This window comes from Hemiscyllium ocellatum, chromosome 35 (genome assembly GCF_020745735.1).
Source record: "Hemiscyllium ocellatum isolate sHemOce1 chromosome 35, sHemOce1.pat.X.cur, whole genome shotgun sequence".
Classification (NCBI taxonomy): domain Eukaryota; kingdom Metazoa; phylum Chordata; class Chondrichthyes; order Orectolobiformes; family Hemiscylliidae; genus Hemiscyllium; species Hemiscyllium ocellatum.
The window spans coordinates 43164686-43183013 of record NC_083435.1 but is presented as its reverse complement, the minus strand read 5'-3'; the positions used below and the strand labels follow the sequence as shown (position 1 = coordinate 43183013).

Below are 18328 nucleotides of genomic sequence, written 5' to 3'. Positions count from 1 at the left end.
CACAAGAAGGTATTCCAGCTAAAATTTCTCCAATATTTTCCTATCAAATGTGATTTTTTGCAAGAATGTTAGAGATATCTTTTAGGGAGGTTGTATTTTCACAAGATTTGGGGACAAAACTGATAAATGTTGCCATCTATTTTTCCATTAGAGATAATGATTTTTTCCAATATAAGACATTTTAACACTAATTATAGGAATATTTATGTGAGAAAGGAATGGAAATGTTGGATTATTTTGTGTGAAACCCGCTGTAATGGTCATTGTGATGTGGAAGTTGAGGACGCAGCGTTTTTGAAGACATAGTCACTGTTTAATGTTTATTGTTGTCCCACCAAATAAATTACATCACCATGTTAGTGGCTCAATAGAAAAACCAACAATTTGTTGATGAGGTTTGATGGTCAGTGTGTTTTTTGACTTTTGACTGGATATCAGCGAGCAAACCTACACCCGAAACGTTCCCAATAATCATCTGCAGCAACAGTAGATTCTGCATGCTTTCCTGGAGTTTGGAAAATTTGCCCCTCTCTCTATCTCACCTTCTGAACACCTTTAAGGATAAAGAACCCCTTGACTGTTTCCCACCAGTCTACTGGAAACTCAGCGAGGGGATTCATGGTCCCCCAAACTGTTTAATCCCTTTTGTGAGAAAGAAAGCACACTCACTTCAATAGTTTCAGTCCGAGACAAGGTCTGAATCAGTAGTGTCATTTATTTCATACTTGCAAGTGAGTGTGATGTCCACTGTCCACAGGGCAGGGACAAACACACACCGAATTCAACGAATACTCGATATTTATATAATTTGGTTTCTATATTTATTTTTATTTCATTGCTCCTCCCCTGTTTACATCTTCCACTTCCCTAAGAATGGCACCCATTACTCCTGTTTATCTCCTGCCTTATCCGGCCTTGTCTGTGACAAATCTTATTTCTGGCCTCACAAGGCCGTTTGACCTCATCCTGCTGTGGGTCATTGTTAGGCATATCCTTTCCTTTACCATTATCTACTCCCTCCATCTGTTCCTTTCCTCACAGCATCTTATCGTTAAGACCTTTTTAATTGGGGTTTGTTCCTGTGTTTCTATAAAAGTGGGAAACAGATGTTTATACCTATTATTTGTACAGGCGTATCTAGCTTAACTGCCTCTCCTCACAGCATCTTATCTAGTCGCCTGTAATATCTGCCATTGTTTTGCAGTCCTGTTTCTTTCTTGCATACATTTTTAGCTAATACAAAAAAAATTATACATTTCCTCCACATAGTTTCCATTCTTGTTGACTCAGCTCTTGGCTGAAACAATTACACACTGGTGTGAGTTCATTTACTTTGTATAAGCAATTATAATTGCAGAAGTAACATGACTTTACCTATATCCCACAATTTCCCCTTTTTCTTTAATTACCATTTGTTATCATCTGCATTTTTCTTTTAAGCATCACCCCCGAAATTCGCAAGCATCATACCGGAGATTTCATCCATCTTGGTCTCACTCATCCCCTCATTATTTAGTCAATAAAGTTCCTCTGCTTGATTCCCCATTTAGGGGCATCTGTTTCATTAAGGCTGTCTCAATCAGTCTTTGAGTGAGCCCTCGTGTACAGGGTATGACACAACAGCCAATGGCCACCAATACCCTGACTACTACTAACAGGGAAGTAAGGATGGAAACTACCACCCCCTTCCATCCTCCAAACCAGGATTCAAACCATCCTGTGAGAGATGTGTCTAGTCCTGAATTCTCAGCTAGTTCCTCTGCTAAGGTAGTCAATCCCCTTAAGGCCCGAGTAATTGAACCATCAGGTGCAGTATTATTAGGAATAAAGGTACAACAGCTTCCTCCTAACATCACACACACACACCCTTTTTCTGCTAAAATCATATCAAGGGCCATTCTGTTCTCCCATGCCATCCTACTTGTCACATCAAGCTATTCTATATTCCTTTAACCGCATCTCTTGTATAATTTATAAATCGCTGTTGATTATAGAAAATGTAATTTATCCAATTGACATTTTTATTAATTGTTACCCACCAGAAGAGAGCTGACTCAAAGCCTGCTGCACTCTGGTTACGAGCCTTGAACTCATCAGGTAACCCTAGGGACTCCTATAGAATCGAGATAAATCCTGTCATCGAAAGAAGTGTCTAACAGTGATCTCTTACCCCTTCCTTTTTTCCCTACTATCTTTTCCTTCTCAAATGCCAGGGTAAGTGGAATTGCCAATTGTACAATTGCACATATCCCTCTCCAATCTGGAGGTAGGGTGGGTCTCAATATTTTGCCTCCACAGTACCACCACAAATCCGCTCGGGGAACCTTTAATGCTGAGTAGTTCCCTCCTTTCTTCGTTTCGGTAACATTTTTAATCTCTATACAATTTCAGCTCCCCCAGATCTCTAGACCGACTTGTACCTCGTCTACGCACACATGACGTGTGATTTCCAACTGCGGCGGAAAATGTGGAGGGAGCTTTTGCATCTTTCTTCTCCAAGGGAAGAAACATCAGAGATAGGGAGGTACAGTTCCTATCATTCCATGCAGTCTCATCCTGTTACAGGGCTATCATATATTTCATGCCCTTTCTGTCTCGCTTCCACCCCGAGCGGAAAGGAAACCACCTGGGCCACTGGCCTACCGGAGACACATGCATAGCAATTGCTTTTGTTCAGACTTTTTACAGTATACTTTACCCATTCAACCAGGCATTTGCATCCCCGTACCCAGTTTCTATTTTGATAATCTGTTTCAAGTCCTTTACCTCTATAATTTTTACTACTTTAGTATCATCAGGAGGGGTGAAACGTTGTATTTCATTATCCAGTAGTTCCGCCCGTTTTCCCTGTCCTACGCTAATTCAAAAACAACAGCCTGAGAAATCCTTCCCATTTGCTTTCATTTCTATCCCAGATGCTTCAGTTAATTGTATCTTATAGGTGCCCCCCCCCCCCCCCCACAGAATTGCTTTGTGCCATGTGGTTTTCTTTATTGTCAGATATATCGGGTTACACTTTTTATCGGGACAATCGCAAGCTGGTCGGAAGGGGGTCCGGTGTACTGTGACAAGACCATTATACCAAGTACCATCCCCAAGGACATCCCCATTGGACTTAAGCTGTATCTCAAAGCTGTGGTACTGTCTCTGATTATCTACATCCCCACAATTTACTAAGCTGCATGCATCAGCGTCTATTACTTGTAGATTATCAGACTCAGGAACCGTTAATAATACATATGAAAATGATATTTGACAAAATCCCAATCGTAAGAGGGCAAGCATCATAACTCGAAGCATTCCCAGTACTCTAAACATCATGCTGAAGCACAAAAAGACTTAATATACAATCCTACAGAAATAATCCCGCGCTCGCGTCGCCACTGTATAATCAGTTACTCAAAGTCTCTTTAGTCTGAGTTTCAGCGGGTCTTGCGTTGATTCGGCTGTCCAGACCTCTTCCTCAACTGGAGATTCCACTGGATCTTGATCCGAGTGTAGTGAATCCAGCCTTTCTCCGTTATTGCTTATTGTCCTTATTGCCGTTTTGGTAATCAAAAGAGCCTGGTACAGCCCTTTCCAGTCCAGCTGCAATTTAGTCTCTGCCCATGATTTTACTAAGACCCAATCCTCTGGCTGGATGGGATGAGCGGTGAATTCAAGGGGTGGAGTCTGTGCCAATAAACCCTGTTTCCTGCAGAAAGACAAAGAGGAGGACAAGCCCAGTATATACTTCTTTAAGACAAATCTTTAGTTTCGGGAACTGGCAATTCTCCATTCGTTCCCAGATAAGGTAATCCAAATAAGATTTCATAGGGGGATAGTCCCAAATCTTTCCATGGGGCTGTTCGTACTCGCAAGAGAGCTATAGGTAAACATTTGGTCCAAGGGAATCTGGTTTCTATTGTCAATTTAGAGAGCTATCGTTTGAGTGTTTGGTTCATTCTCTCAACCCTTCCTGATGATTGTGGGTGCCATGGAGTATGGAACTCCCAGGAAATTCCCAACCCTTTCATTACCCTCTGTAACACTTTAGAGGTAAAATGAGTTCCTCGATCAGAATCTGTAAGGTTTACTAACGCATCTCGGGGAATTATATGCTCCAATATTGTTTTAGACACCCCACTCGCAGTGGCAGTCACAGCCTGCACACACTCAGGCCATCCCTGGGATACTGGATCTAATATGCTACTGACTGTGTCATTCCTCCCCACCTCTGGGTTAATACTCCCAAAGCCGCTCCCTTCTCTACAGTAGCAAAGAGGTGGAAAGGTTTATCTAGGGAAGGTAAGGCTAACACGGGGGTATGGATCAGATCTCTTTTGAGTTCCTCAACTAGTTCTTTTTCCTCATCATCCCAACTTAGACATTTTGATTCCTCCTCCAATAGTTTGAGATATAATTTCTTAGTCTTTTGAGCATAGGAATCAATCCACAATCTGCAATATCCTGATAGACCCAAACATTTACGTAACTCGTTTAGTCCTGGGCAGCGGCATCCCCACGATTCCCTCTATCCCTTCCGGGCTTATCTTTCGCTTTCCCTCACTAACTAAATGTCCCAAGTATTTCACTTCTCGCTCCACATATTGTAATTTGTTTTTAGATACTCGCTGGCCCAGGAAATTCAAAAATTTGTCAGTGGCTTCTCCTACTCTTTCTCTTCTTTTTCCTGTTACTAAGAGGTCGTCTACATACTGCAACAGGGTAGTCCCCTTGGGGCTGCTAAATGTCTCCAATATTTGTTCTAACATCTGTCCAAATAGATTCAGGGATTCCGTACACCCCTGGGGGAGCATGGTCCACTGGTATTGCTGTTTCCATCCTGTTCTGGGGTCTTCCCATTCAAAGATGAACAAATTCCTACTTTCCTCCGCCAAGGGACAAGCCCAAAAGGCATCCTTTAAATCTATCACACTAAACCATTTGTGGTCATGAGTAATCTTACTTAATAAGGTGTAGGAATTTGGCACCACTGGGTGTCTGATCTGTACTATTCGATTTAATGTTCTCAAATCCTGCACCAATCAATAAGTTCCACCAGACTTCCGCACCAGTAGAATTGGGGTATTATAAGGAGACACATGGCTCCAACAATCCATTTCCAATCAGTCCCTCAATTACTGGCTGCAGTCCTCGTTTACCTTCTATGGAAATGGGATATTATCGCTCACAGACAACGTCCCCTTTCCTTTTTAAATTTATTTCAAGGGGAGGGATCTGTAATCCTCCACGATTCCCTTCTCTAGCCCATACAATAGGGTCTATCTCTCTCCCCATATCCTCTGTCAACATCGCCATTTGTACAACTAATTCTTTTTCCTGAATTCCAATCTCCAGTCCTAAGAGGATAATTAAGTATCTCCCTAGTAAGTTACTTCCTATATCAGGGATATACAACAGTTCCCCTGTGACCCTATCCTTAAGACCTTCTATCATCATAGGTTCAAATACTGGAACAGTAAATCCCTCCCCTTTTACCCTGGAAACAGTAATTGACCATGTCGACATTTCTACTTTCTTCGGTTTAAAATTCAGTGATGACCGTGCTGCCCCTGTATCCACTAGGAAGACTACCTCTTCCCTATAGGGTCCCACCTTCAAGTTTATCGAGGGTTCCTGGTGGGTCCCTGAAGGCAGGAACCCCTGACACCCCTATTCTTCATCAAAATTCATAAGCGGAATTGCCCTTTCTTCCCTTTGTAGATCAGGACACTCCTGCCTAAAATGTCCTATCTTTCCACAATAATAGCATCCTTCCTGTGGAGACCTCCATCTCTGCCCCTGTCGCTCGAACCCTCTATCAAATGCTCCCCCTTGTCCTCTCCCTCTCCCCTTTGCAAACACTTTCTGTGCCTTTCTTAACAATTCATCTAATGGTTTTTCACTCCATCCTTCTATCTTCTGTATCTTTCTCTGTATGTCTGGCCATGCCTTTGTCACAAAATATGCTTTCAAAAGACGCTGTGCCTCAGGGTTCATTCCAGAATATTTCCGCATTGAGTCTTTTAATCGTTGCAAGAAAGCTGAGGGAGTCTCATCTTTCTCCTGTCTAACTTCAAAGGCTTTAGTCAAATTCTGCGACTTCGGAACTGCCTCTCTTATTCCTTTTAGAATCAGGTCTTTCAATTCCCTCATTTCTGCTCTATGCTCCGGGTTTTGATTTTCCCACTGGGGGTCTCTGAGGGGAAACTTCATCTCACCCTGTCCAGCATCCCCACCTCCAATCGGGTGTTCCCTCTCCCATATTCTAATGGCTGCTCCTCGTATAAGTCCCCTTTCTTCCCCAGTAAATAGTATATTCAAAATAAACATTAACTCAGCCCACATACACAGACTGGGCCCCAAAAATTGATCAATTTGTTCAGACAACCCTACCGGATCCTCAAGCAGGACCTTCATTTCCTTTTTAAATGTTCTGACCTCCCCACTGGTGAGGGGAACACACACAAACCCGATCTGTTTGTCCCCTATTGGTACCTCCCCAAAGGGGATAAGTCATTACGTTCTTCCCCTTCTTTTTTAAGAAATATTGCAATATTTCTAGCACCCCATAACTTCAAATACCAATTCATCAATTCATGCTTGACTAACTTTAAAGCCTGTTCCTAACTTGTAAATATATTTATATATTTACATTCATTTATTCAGTATTTAATATTTAAAATGTAAAATGCATACAGTTCCCAATTTTGAAATCCACTGTAATTACCCAGTTTTAGTCCCTTTAATTTAAATCCAAACTTAGTTTTCTAAAGTAGTCCTGACCAATCATTGCTCAATTACAATGCTATAGGTCCTAAAATAATCAGAGCTGCCTTAAAAGGATTTGTCTATTCAAGTTTAAAAAAAACTTCTAATGCATGAACAATAGCCGAATCCAAGGTCACAGATATTAACCATAGGATTTTGTTTTTACTACAATCTAATGTTGAACTGAAACTTCAACTGTCCTCCATAAATTGCTTTTACGTAAGGATAAAAGAGATTAGTTAGAAACTGATAGTAAGGCAGTCATGACCTGTAAAAAGAACAGGAGTTATCATCTTTTTTATCATAATCTCTATAGAATCCTTAACCTTAAAAGAAATCATGTTAAGTTTCCATAATAAAAATCAGATTCAAAACAGTCCTGGAACTCAAGCTCCAGCGAATCAAATGCAAACATTCAATCACCAACAAACAAATGTGCATTCAAACCAAATCACAAAGGGTTAAACTTTCTACCAGCGGTACAGCTCTTTTCATTCTCTCTCTCTCACACATTGACATATAAATTCAGATATTTACAAACCCAGTCTTCGTCCGACCTGACTTTGGCCAGAAGATGGCGGGATGAAGAATGGATTCCTTAGTCCATACAAAGCAACAATATTTAATCATCTTTTTCCCTTGTACAAGTATTATTTTTCCAATTCCACAACATCCTGCCCAGCGGACTTTCTGGAGGTATGTTGTAAGGGACCCCGCCTCCATTTCCATTGATTTTTCCTTCTTTTGTTCTCCCAGAGGCTTTTTCCTTACCCACGGCACAGCCCATATTGAGTTCCTTTGTTAGTCCCTTATTAAGTACTAAAGCTCAATCCCGGCAACCAAGGCAGTACTTAAAAGTCAATTTTCTTACCCTGGTCTGTGCACAGAGTTGCCTGACCCCTTTTCACCGTATTTTCTATCGACCGCCTGTCACTGTCTGATTCAGATGTCTCTCTTGTGGGATTCATACCAGTCGTCCATTCTCCACATAGTTTCCATTCTTGTTGACTCAGCTCTTGGCTGAAACAATTACACACTGGTGTGAGTTCATTTACTTTGTATAAGCAATTATAATTGCAGAAGTAACATTACTTTACCTATATCCCACACGTTCAAGCTCCTGAATGTTTTCTGGTGTCACAGTTTCACATTTAGCTTTCACATTCCCTTGCTGACTCATTAGCCATCCTTCAAGGTGATAGGCCAGCAGGAGGCAGTAGTCAGAAAAAAAAGGCCAGCTTGACATCTGCGGATTTGACTGAGAACATGCAGCACACAAACAGGAAATCTATCCTTGAGTGAAAAGACCTTCTAGTGGTATCTCACACCAATTGTATCTCAGTAAGCCACAGACCAACATGTGGCGTAATTTGACCATGATACGGGCCAGATGCTAACAGGTGGTACGAGATTGGGTTGGGATATCTGATCGGCATGGACAAGTTGGTCCAAAGGGTCTATTTATGTGCTGTACATCTCTATGACTCTATGTAATCTCCAACATTTTTCACCATCTCCTTCCCCCATGATTCCCTCTCAAATATTTTCCCTTCCCATTCAGCGTTTTCTCTGGGCTGATTTCCTGAACTGATACACTTTGGTCAAGTCATATATTTCTTTTTACCTTCCATGACTCCACCACGTGCACGAAAATTTGATCAAACCAATGTCATACCAGCCTGTCCCTGGAATCCCTGATTATCCAACCACAGCTTTCAAAGCGAGTAACCAATCAGAACACTGAAGGGTCAGTGCAGTGAAAATAGGTCCACTGTCAATGTGAGTCTGTGAATGAAATGTGGTCAATATTAATGCAAAATCAATCAGTGATACAGAATACTTCAGGGTGAAAAACAGGCAGATTATCAATCATTTTTTTGTGAAGCAACATAGTGTAAATAGTTCATCCCTGCTGATCCCACCACTGCACATCATCACTATCTTTGATACACTCACTCTTCTCTTATCTGCTGTCAAAGGCATCAAGGCTAAACATCCCACACTGATGTTGTCAAGTTTAAAGCCTCTGAGATTGAAAAGTACTACTGCCATTCCACAAATCTCTGTCAAACATTTACCAGGGGGACTAAGATAGTAGCTACAACAGGTGAGATTTTATTCAGATGGTACAAAGACTACATCTGACCTGATACTCAAGTCACCTACATTTCACTAGTCAGTTTCCCAAGCCCCAGAAATCTGTGATCATGACTCCCTAAATTTTAAGATAGCTATGAACAAGGAAAATTCAGGACCTTGCAGGAAGGCACTAAATTGGGGGGAGGACAAATTACGTCAGCATTAGGCAGGAGCTAAGGAGTGTTAATTGAGAGAAGCTGTTATCAGGCAAGTCTAACGTTGACATATGGGAATTGTTCAAAGAGCTGCAGATGAGAGTTCAAGACCAGCATGCTTCAGTATGGAGAAAGGACAAGTAAGGCATGGTAAATGACCTTTTGGATAACAAGGGAGATTGTAAATTTAGTCAAAAGGGAAAAATTAGTGTATGTAAGGTTCAGGAAGCTAAAATGGACATGACCCGTGAGGAACAGAATGAAAGCAGGAAAGTACTCAAGCAGGGAATTAGGAGAGTAAGAAGGTGCCATGAAATGACCTTGGCAAGCAGGGTTAAGGAGAATCCCAAGGTATTCTGTTCATATATTAAAAAACAAGAGGAAAATTAGGGAGAAGATGGGGCCACTCAAGGATCAAGGCAGGAACTTGTGTTTGGAGGCAGAAGATATTGATGAGATCCTAAATGAGTACTTTGCATCAGTATTCACTCAGGAGAAGGGTGTGGAGGATAGTGAGATTTGTATGGAGCATGTTAATATGCTAGGGCATTTTAAGATCAAGAAGGAAGTGGTGTTGGATCTCTTGAAGAGCATTAGGATTGATAAATCCCCCAGGAGCCGATGATCTGTACCCCAAGTTATTATGAGAAGCAACAGAGGAGATTGCTGAGACATTGACCAAGATCCTCATATCCTCAAGAGCCACTGGAGAGATCCCGGAGGACTGGTGAATAGCTAATGTTATTCCTCTATTCAAAAAGGGAAATAAGGATAATCCAGGAAACCCGGTTTCCTCCCACAGTCCAAAGCAGGTCAGGTGAATTGGCCATGCTAAATTGCCGATAGTGTTAGGTTAGGGGTATGGGTGGGTTGCGCTTCGGCGGGTCGGTGTGGACTTGTTGGGCCGAAGGGCCTGTTTCCACACTGTAAGTAATCTAATCTAATCTATAGACCAATGAGTCTCACATCAATTGTTGAAAAGTTGTAGGAGAACATTCTTAGGGATAGGATGCATATTTTGAAAAGCATAGCATATTTAGGGGAAGTCAGCATGGCTTTATGCAGGGCAGGTCATGTCTTACTAACTTGATTGAATTTTTCGAGGAAGTCGGAGAAAGTGAGGATTGCAGATGCTGGAGATCAGAGCTGAAAATGTGTTGCTGGAAAGGCACAGCAGGTCAGGCAGCATCCAAGGAGCAGGAGAGTCGACGTTTTGGGCATGAGCCTTTCTTCAGGAATGAGGAAAGTGTGTCCAGCAGGCCAAGATAAAAGGTAGGGAGGAGGGACTTGGGGGAGTGGTGTTGGAAATCGATAGGTGGAAGGAAGTCAAGGTGAGGGTGATAGGCCGGATTGGGGGTGGGGGGGTGGAGAGGTTAGGAAGAAGATTGCAGGTTAGGAAGGCGGTGTTGAGTTCAAGGGATTTGACTAAGACAAGGTGGGGGGAGGGGAAATGAGGAAACTGGAGAAATCTAAGTTCATCCCTTGTGGTTGGAGGGTTCCTAAACGGAAGCATCCCTTGTGGTTGGAGGGTTCCTAGGTGAAAGCATCCCTTGTAGTTGGAGGGTTCCTAGGCGGAAGCATCCCTTGTGGTTGGAGGGTTCCTAGATGCCTAGGAACCCTCCAACAACAAGGGATGAACTTAGATTTCTCCAGTTTCCTCATTTCCCCTCCCCCCCCCCCCCCCCCCCCCCCACCTTGTCTCAGTCAAATCCCTCAAACTCAGCACCACCTTCCTAACCTGCAATCTTCTTCCTGACCTCTCCGCCCCCACCCCCACTCCGGCCTATCACCCTCACCTTGACCTCCTTCCACCTATCACATTTCCAACGTCCCTCCTCCATACCTTTTATCTTAGCCTGCTGGACACACTTTCCTCATTCCTGAAGAAGGGTTCATGCCCGAAACGTTGACTCTCCTGCTCCTTGGATGCTGCCTGACCTGCTGCGCTTTTCCAGCAACACATTTTCAGCTTTTTCGGGGAAGTGACAAAGATCATTGATGAGGGGAGAGTAGTGTTTACTTGGATTTTAGTATAGCTTTCAACAAGGTCCCTCATGGTGGGCTCATCCAGAAGATTAAGATGCATGGGCTCCACAGTGACTTGGCCAAGTGGATTCAGAATTGACTTGCCCATAGAAGTCAGAGAGTAGTGGTGGAAGGTGTTTTTCAGGCTGAAGGTCCATGACTAGTGGTTTTCCGCAGGGATGTGTACTGGGACTTCTGCTGTTTGTGATATATATATATATAAACGTGTATGGGTTAGTAAGTTTACAGGAGATACAAAGATCAGGTGAGTTATGAATAGCGGAAAAGGTTGTCAAATGATACAGTGGGATATAGATCAATTACAGATATGGGTGGAGAAATGGCAGATAGAGATTAATCCAAGTGTGAGGTGCTGCATATTGGGAGATCAAATGTAGTGGAAAAGTATACAGTTAATGGCAGGACCCTGAACAGCATTGATGTACAGAAGGATATTGATGTTCAAGTCCATAGTTCCCTGAAAGTGGCAACACAAAGACAGAGGCTGACAAAGAAGGCATATGGCGTGTTTGCTGTTATTGGTCAGGGAACTGAGTACAAGAGTCAGGATGTCATGTTGCAGCATTGTAAGACATTGGTAAGTCCACACTAACAGTATTACATTCAACTCTGATCACCATGTTACAGGATATGGAGGCATTGAAGAGGGCGCAGAAAAGGTTTACCAGGATGCTGCCTGGATTATCGGGTATGAGCTATAAGGAGAGGCTAGACAAATCTTGTTTTGTTTTCTCTCAAGTGGTAGAGGCTGATAGGTGACTTGATAGAAGCCTATAAAATTATGTGAGACATGGATAGGATTGATGGTCAGAATCTTTTCTCCAAAGTTGAAATGTCTAAAACTCGGGGGAATGCATTTAAGGCAAGAGGGGGAAGTTCAAAAGAGATGTGAGGGGCAGGTTTTTTTCACAAAGATTGGTCGGAGTCTGACACACACTGCCAGGGGTCGTGGTGGAGGCAAATAAGTTATGGACATTTAAGGAACTTTTAGAGAAGCCCATGAGTGTGTAAGGAATAGAGGCATTAGACCCAGAGTAGGCTGAAGGGATTAGGTTCATTTGGCGTCATGTTCACCACACGAAAGGCTCATTCCTGTGCTGCACAGTTCTATGTTCCGAGTTCTAAATATGTGGGTTGACTGTGAGAATGTCAATCTCCGAGCCCATCCACTCTGCCCATCCCCTCCTCTTCCGCTTCCAGAGCTGCTTCATTTCCTTTCAGAACGGAGAAACCAAGAGAGGAAATGGTGAGTAAAGTAAGAATGTTTTTTTTGTCGAAATTTTATCCCATAACAGCCGCGCCGATGTTGAGGAAGTCTGACTGTGCAATGGACAATCGAGTAGAAATGTCCCTGATGCTGTGTGAGACGATCCTACTGAGCAAGTTTACTCGGTGCTTTGTGCTGAACTGTGTGACTGGAGCTGTGCGTTGGATATTGAGTGTGTTTATTGGAAGCATTTCCGTCTAATTTCCAGGCTAGTTTTGTTGATGCCACATTCCTGAATATGAGAAGGCGAGGTAAAATTATCGGGGAGGCGCAGATCGTATGAGGATTCTGAGTGATTTCCTTTTGTTGTGTCTTCTGTGTGTTGGGAGCTGGTTATTGTGGTGTTATCTGAATTATCGCTGTGGTCAAATGCTGTAAGTTCTTTCTTCGCAGCATTTTGGATTTAACATTCACATAATAGCGCCCCACCACAACTTCAAAGCCCCACACCACGCAGGAGAATGTAATGGTTAAACAGCTCCATTCTAAAGGACAACAAATGTTCACCTGGTCAGCAACAGTGACATCCAGGACAGGTGTGAATAAACAAGTCTGAGAAATCAGGCTTTTCACAAAGGAGGAGAGGATGTGTATGAAATTGTACTGCCTTTTCTTGTTTTACAGGAGAATTGCACCATCCTACACCAGAGAATTCAGAGACCATAAATGCAGCAGACAGATCTTGGCCATAACTTAAGGGACAAATGCACATCTGTTGGAAGACATCTAGTCCCATCACATCATTGCTCGACTTGAAGAAGTTTGCACAGTGAACCATCATCTGGAAATCAGTCAGGTGAGGGGGGCTTTGACATATCATCAGATCTGAAACTGGTCAGTGGTGTGGATTATTCCATCAGAAGCAACCTTTCTGAACATCCGGCTGTGAGTGATCAGTCAAGTTGAGGCTGGGAAGAAGTGTGAGCAATTCAAAGTTATGATGAGAGCTTCAATCATTCATCAAGTTTCATGAATCACCGACTCATAAGTTGGAGGCTATTCAAGTCTGAAGTTGGTAATCTTTCTTAATACACAAGGTGCATCTGTGTAAGTCTGTTCAAATAATAGCAATTATAGTAGTAGAGGAAATTTTCAACAGTGAGTGAAGTCACTTATGCTCCAGTATCACTGACACTGTTATACTAGGGAGAGATTGTTCAAATCTGAGGTGTGTAACCAGGAATATAGATGACCATCTGGTCTGATGAATGACCAACGCATTCAGATGGGAATAAAAACATCCACTTGCAATGTGCAATAAATCATTCTCATCATCATCAACCCTCCTCATGTCCCACCACATTCACACAGAGGAAAAGCCATTCATGTGCAGGCAATGTGATAAATCATTCGCGCTATCGTCGAAACTCCACATACACCGACGTGTTCACACAGGGGAGAAACCATTCCGTTGTGAGGTGTGTGACAAATCATTCTCTCAGTCAGGACAGCTCCGCGTACACCGTCGTATTCACACAGGAGAGAAATTGTTCAAATGCGAGGTGTGTGATAAATCATTCTCCATTTCATCAAGACTCCTGCTCCATCAGAGGATTCACACTGGAGAGAAACCATTCAGGTGTGAGGTGTGTGACAAATCATTCTTACGGTCAGAACATCTCCATGTACACAGAAGTATTCACACAGGAGAGAAATTGTTCAAGTGTGAGGTGTGTGACAAATCATTCCCAACTTCTTCAAGACTCCTGCTCCATCAGATGATTCACACTGGGGAGAAACCATTCAGATGTGAATTGTGTGACAAAGCATTCTACTCATCGTCGAACCTCCACACACACCAACGTGTTCACACAGGAGAGAAACCCTTCCACTGTGAGGTGTGTAACAAATCATTCTCTCAGGCAGGATACCTCCGCACACATCAACGTATTCACACGGGAGAGAAATTGTTCAAGTGTGAGGTATGTGACAAATCATTCCTCACTTCACTAAGACTCCTGCTTCATCAAAGGATTCACACAGGGGAGAAACCTTTCCGGTGTGAGGTGTGTGACAAATCATTCACACAGTCAGGAAACCTCCGCATACACCAACGTATTCACACAGGGGAGAAATTGTTTCAGTGTAGGCTGTGCAACCAATCATTCTCACAAGCAGGAGCCCTCCGTACACACCAACGCATCCACACAGCAGAGAAAATATTTAGGTGCGACATCTGTGACAAGTCATTCTCACAGTCAGGCCAGCTCCACACGCACCAACGTCTTCATAGGGGAGGTGGTTTATTTAAGTGTGAGGTGTGTGATAAATCATTCCCCACTTCATCAAGACTCCTGCTCCATCAGAGGATTCACACAGGGGAAAAACCATTCCGATGTGAAGTGTGTGACAAATCGTTCTCATCATCATCAAACTTGCACACACACCAGCGTGTCCACACAGGGGAGAAACCTTTCCACTGTCAGGTGTGTGACAAATCATTCACGCAGTCAGGATACCTCCGTAAACACCAACTTATCCACACAGGAGATAAATTGTTTAAGTGTACGGTATGTGACAAATTGTTCTCACAAGCAGGAGACCTCCGCACACACCAACGCATCCACAGAAGAGATAAACTGTTTGATTTATCACACAACTCAGAATTATTCTCACAGTCAAGAGAACTCCACATACATCATCGCATTCACACAGGAGACAAATTGGTTAAGTGTGAGGTATGTGACAGATTATTCCCCACTTCACTGAAACTCATGCTCCATCAGAGGATTCATACAGGGGAGAAACCATTCACATGCGAGCAATGCAATAAATCATTCTCATCATTATCAAACCTCCACACACACCAACGTATTCACACACGAAAGAAACCATTCCACTGTCAGGTATGTAACAAATCATTTTCGCAGTCAGGAAACTTCTGCTTACATAGACATATTCAAACAGAGGAGAAATTGTTTAAGTGCCTGATGTGTGACAATTTGTTCTCAGAGGCACGAGCCCTCCACACACACCAACGTGTCCACAAAGGAGAGAAACCATTCCAATGTGAGATGTGTCACAAATCATATTCACAATTAGGGAGCCTCCGTGTACACCAACGTATCCACAATGGAAAGAAAGTGAACGGTTTGTGACATATCATTCTGCAGCTCATGCCAGTTCTTCTGTCTTACAAATGGGAGAAAGCAAGTGTGAAAAATCATTCCCCACCTTAGCAAGACAGCTGCAGCATCAGAGGGTCCTTACAGAAGAGAATGCATTCAGGTTTGAGGTGTGTAACAAACCAGTCTTGTGGTCAGGACATCTCTACATACACCACCGCATTCACACATGACAGAAATTGTTCGAGTGTGAGGTGTGTTACATATCATTCCCCACTGCATTGAGACAATCCAAGATTCACACTTGAGAGAAACGAGTCTTTTGCAAGTTGTCTTACAAATCATTCTTGAAATCGTCGAGTCTTTACAACCCTCAATGTGTTCACAAGAAAGAAACCAATTAGTTGTGATGCACGTATCAAATCAGTGTTAAGTTCGACTCGCTGTAATCACTGGCGTTTTCACGCAGGCAGAAACCATTCAAGTGTGAAGTGTGTAAGTAATCATTGTCAAGATCCTGGAACGTCCTGCTCCATCAAAGTGTCCACACTTGGGATTAACCCTTCAAAAGTTAATTTGTGATCAACCTTCCAAAGATGTATTAAACAATTTATGAATCAGGACAATTTCTTCAGATGCAATGTTTTTGTTCTGTCAGTGTATTTCCTGGTCCATAAGCACCCTCACACAGGAGAAATCCTTTCTGTGTGATTCCTGTACTAGTGCATTCACACTGTTATTGGAGCTCCTGAAATATCTGTGAACCCACACAGAAGATGAACTCTTCCACTGTGATATGTGTCCGGATTGTTTCATCTCCTCCTCTGTCACAGACACCGATGTCTCCACACAGACTTGGAGCCGAGTCACCTGCAGAGCTGTCTGTGTTGTTTCCTCTCTCGTGCTCATACAGGGGAGATGTTGTTCCAAAGCACTGTCTGTCTCAAACCTCTCACACCATCAGTTCAAACTTCTTGAGAAGGTTAATTTAACCTTTGAACAGATCGCCAAATTTCACCAAAAGAAGCAGAGGAATACTTGAAGGGTACGCTCACTGCACAAGATGTCCAGTGATATTGCAGTACAGAACAAGAAGTATCTTTCACCTTGAACTCTAGTTATCTCACTTTTAAAGGCATCCTAATTGTTGGAGGTCCCTTTGCCTGCAAACAAGCTACTCCAATCAACTCCTGAAAGCTGCTGTCTAATTCCATCAAAATTCAGCTTGCCCAATTTAGAACTTGAACCTGTGGACCTGTTGTGTCCCTCTTCATACTATTTTCAAATTAATAGAACTATGCACACTGGTCCTAATGTGCTGCACCACTGTCACCTCCATCGCTTATCCTGCCCTATTTCTCAAGAGTTTTACCCCTTCCTGAGTTGGATCTTCTATATACTGCTTGACAAAACTTTCCTGAAAGCATTTAAGAAATTCCACACCATCTGAGCCCTTAATACGCTGGCAGTCCTAGTCTATATTAGGAAAATTAAAATCACCTACTAATGACAACCCTATTGCTCTTGCAAGTCTCCCCAATATCCCTGCAAATTTGTTTGATTCCTGTAACCCCTTGCTTTGTCCTAGCTCCACCCAAAGAGCATCACTGGGTGATTCTTCAGTTATTTAATCGTGATACTCACCTTAATCAAAAATGCAACTCCTCCTCCCCTCTTTCCACCATGTCTGTCCCACCTAAAGCACCTGTACCCTGGCACATTAAGTTGTCAGTCCTGTCCCTTCCTTAGCTATGTTTCTGTAAGGGTATAATATCCCAGTCCCACGTACCTTTCCATGTCCTGAGTTCATTTCCCTTACCTGTCAGCCCTCTTGCATTGAAATAGATGATGCAACTTAATCCAACAGGCATTGCTTGCTCCCTGTTGCGTTCCAGCTTGACCTGTCCCTTCAATTTCCTATTTCTGATTACTCTATCTCCTTCCAGCTTCGCACTTGCCTCCTTGTTATTGAGGGTCTCACCCCATCCCCCTGCCATTCCAGTTTAAACCGTTCCTTGCCCTTGACAATGTTCTGCAGCTGCTCTCAGACATCCTGCACCCAGGAGGCAACACACCATCCTTGATTCCCAATAGCGGCCACAGAATCTCTTATCTGTTCCCCTAACTATTGAGTCTCCTCTCATTAAGATCCTGTTTGTCTTTATCCTTTTCTGTTCTGCGCCAGAGTCAGTTGTAGTGCCACCAACCTGGTTACAAAGAACTGAAAGGTACTAACTATTCTCACTTATCATTTGTTTATCAGTTTCTGCCTGTAACCAGTGACTGAGACAGTGAATAGTTAGTGTGCCAACTGCTCTCTGTCTGCAATGAATATCTTGGAAAGAAAAGGTTTGACAATTAGAAGGATTTGGAAGAAGAAAGGACACCTCAGTTAATACAGTGGACTGGTATTCAGCTGAACTGTATTCTAATAAAATTCTCCATACATAAGATCAATGTTATTTTGATTGACTATGTCTGTCAATATGTGTGTCGGAGTTAAGAAGAGGTACCGTTAATTTAGAAAATTATAAGATCATATTTTGTTTGTCTAAGGTTTGAACTAATTATTTGCAATAAATTGTCATTTCTTATTAAATACAAAACCTAGTTAGTGTTTTCTGTTAATGGGATCACCAGGCAGGAAAGTTGGGGCTTTGAACTGCGGATGCTGGAAATCAGAAACGAAAATAGAAATTTCTGGAAAAGTTCACCAGGTCTGGCAGCATCCGTGGAATGAAATCAGAGTTAGTGTTTTGGGTCCAGTGACCATTCCTCAGAACGGATTAAACTTTTGTGATGACTAACCAATTATCTCAGAAAATTATAGGCCAACACATTATAGTTCATTCATGTTGTTATGCTACAGCTATACAAAACTATGGTAGACACCATGAGGAGTA

The 18328-nt window shown here is 42.6% G+C and overlaps 1 protein-coding gene across 1 annotated transcript; it reads left to right on the top strand.

Annotated features, from left to right (window-relative positions):
• Positions 1–12297: 12297 nt before the first annotated feature.
• LOC132832751 (zinc finger protein 271-like) lies at positions 12298–17975 on the top strand. Its single transcript, XM_060850878.1, has 2 exons — positions 12298–12339; positions 12985–17975. Exon 2 carries the CDS (start codon positions 13611–13613, stop codon positions 15456–15458), a length of 1848 nt encoding a protein of 615 aa, XP_060706861.1. The 5' UTR covers positions 12298–12339; positions 12985–13610; the 3' UTR covers positions 15459–17975.
• Positions 17976–18328: the final 353 nt, after the last annotated feature.

Excerpts from the sequence above, each read along its gene's own strand:
- LOC132832751 (XM_060850878.1), top strand. The coding sequence starts at position 13,611 with ATGTGCAATAAATCATTCTCATCATCATCAACCCTCCTCATGTCCCAC.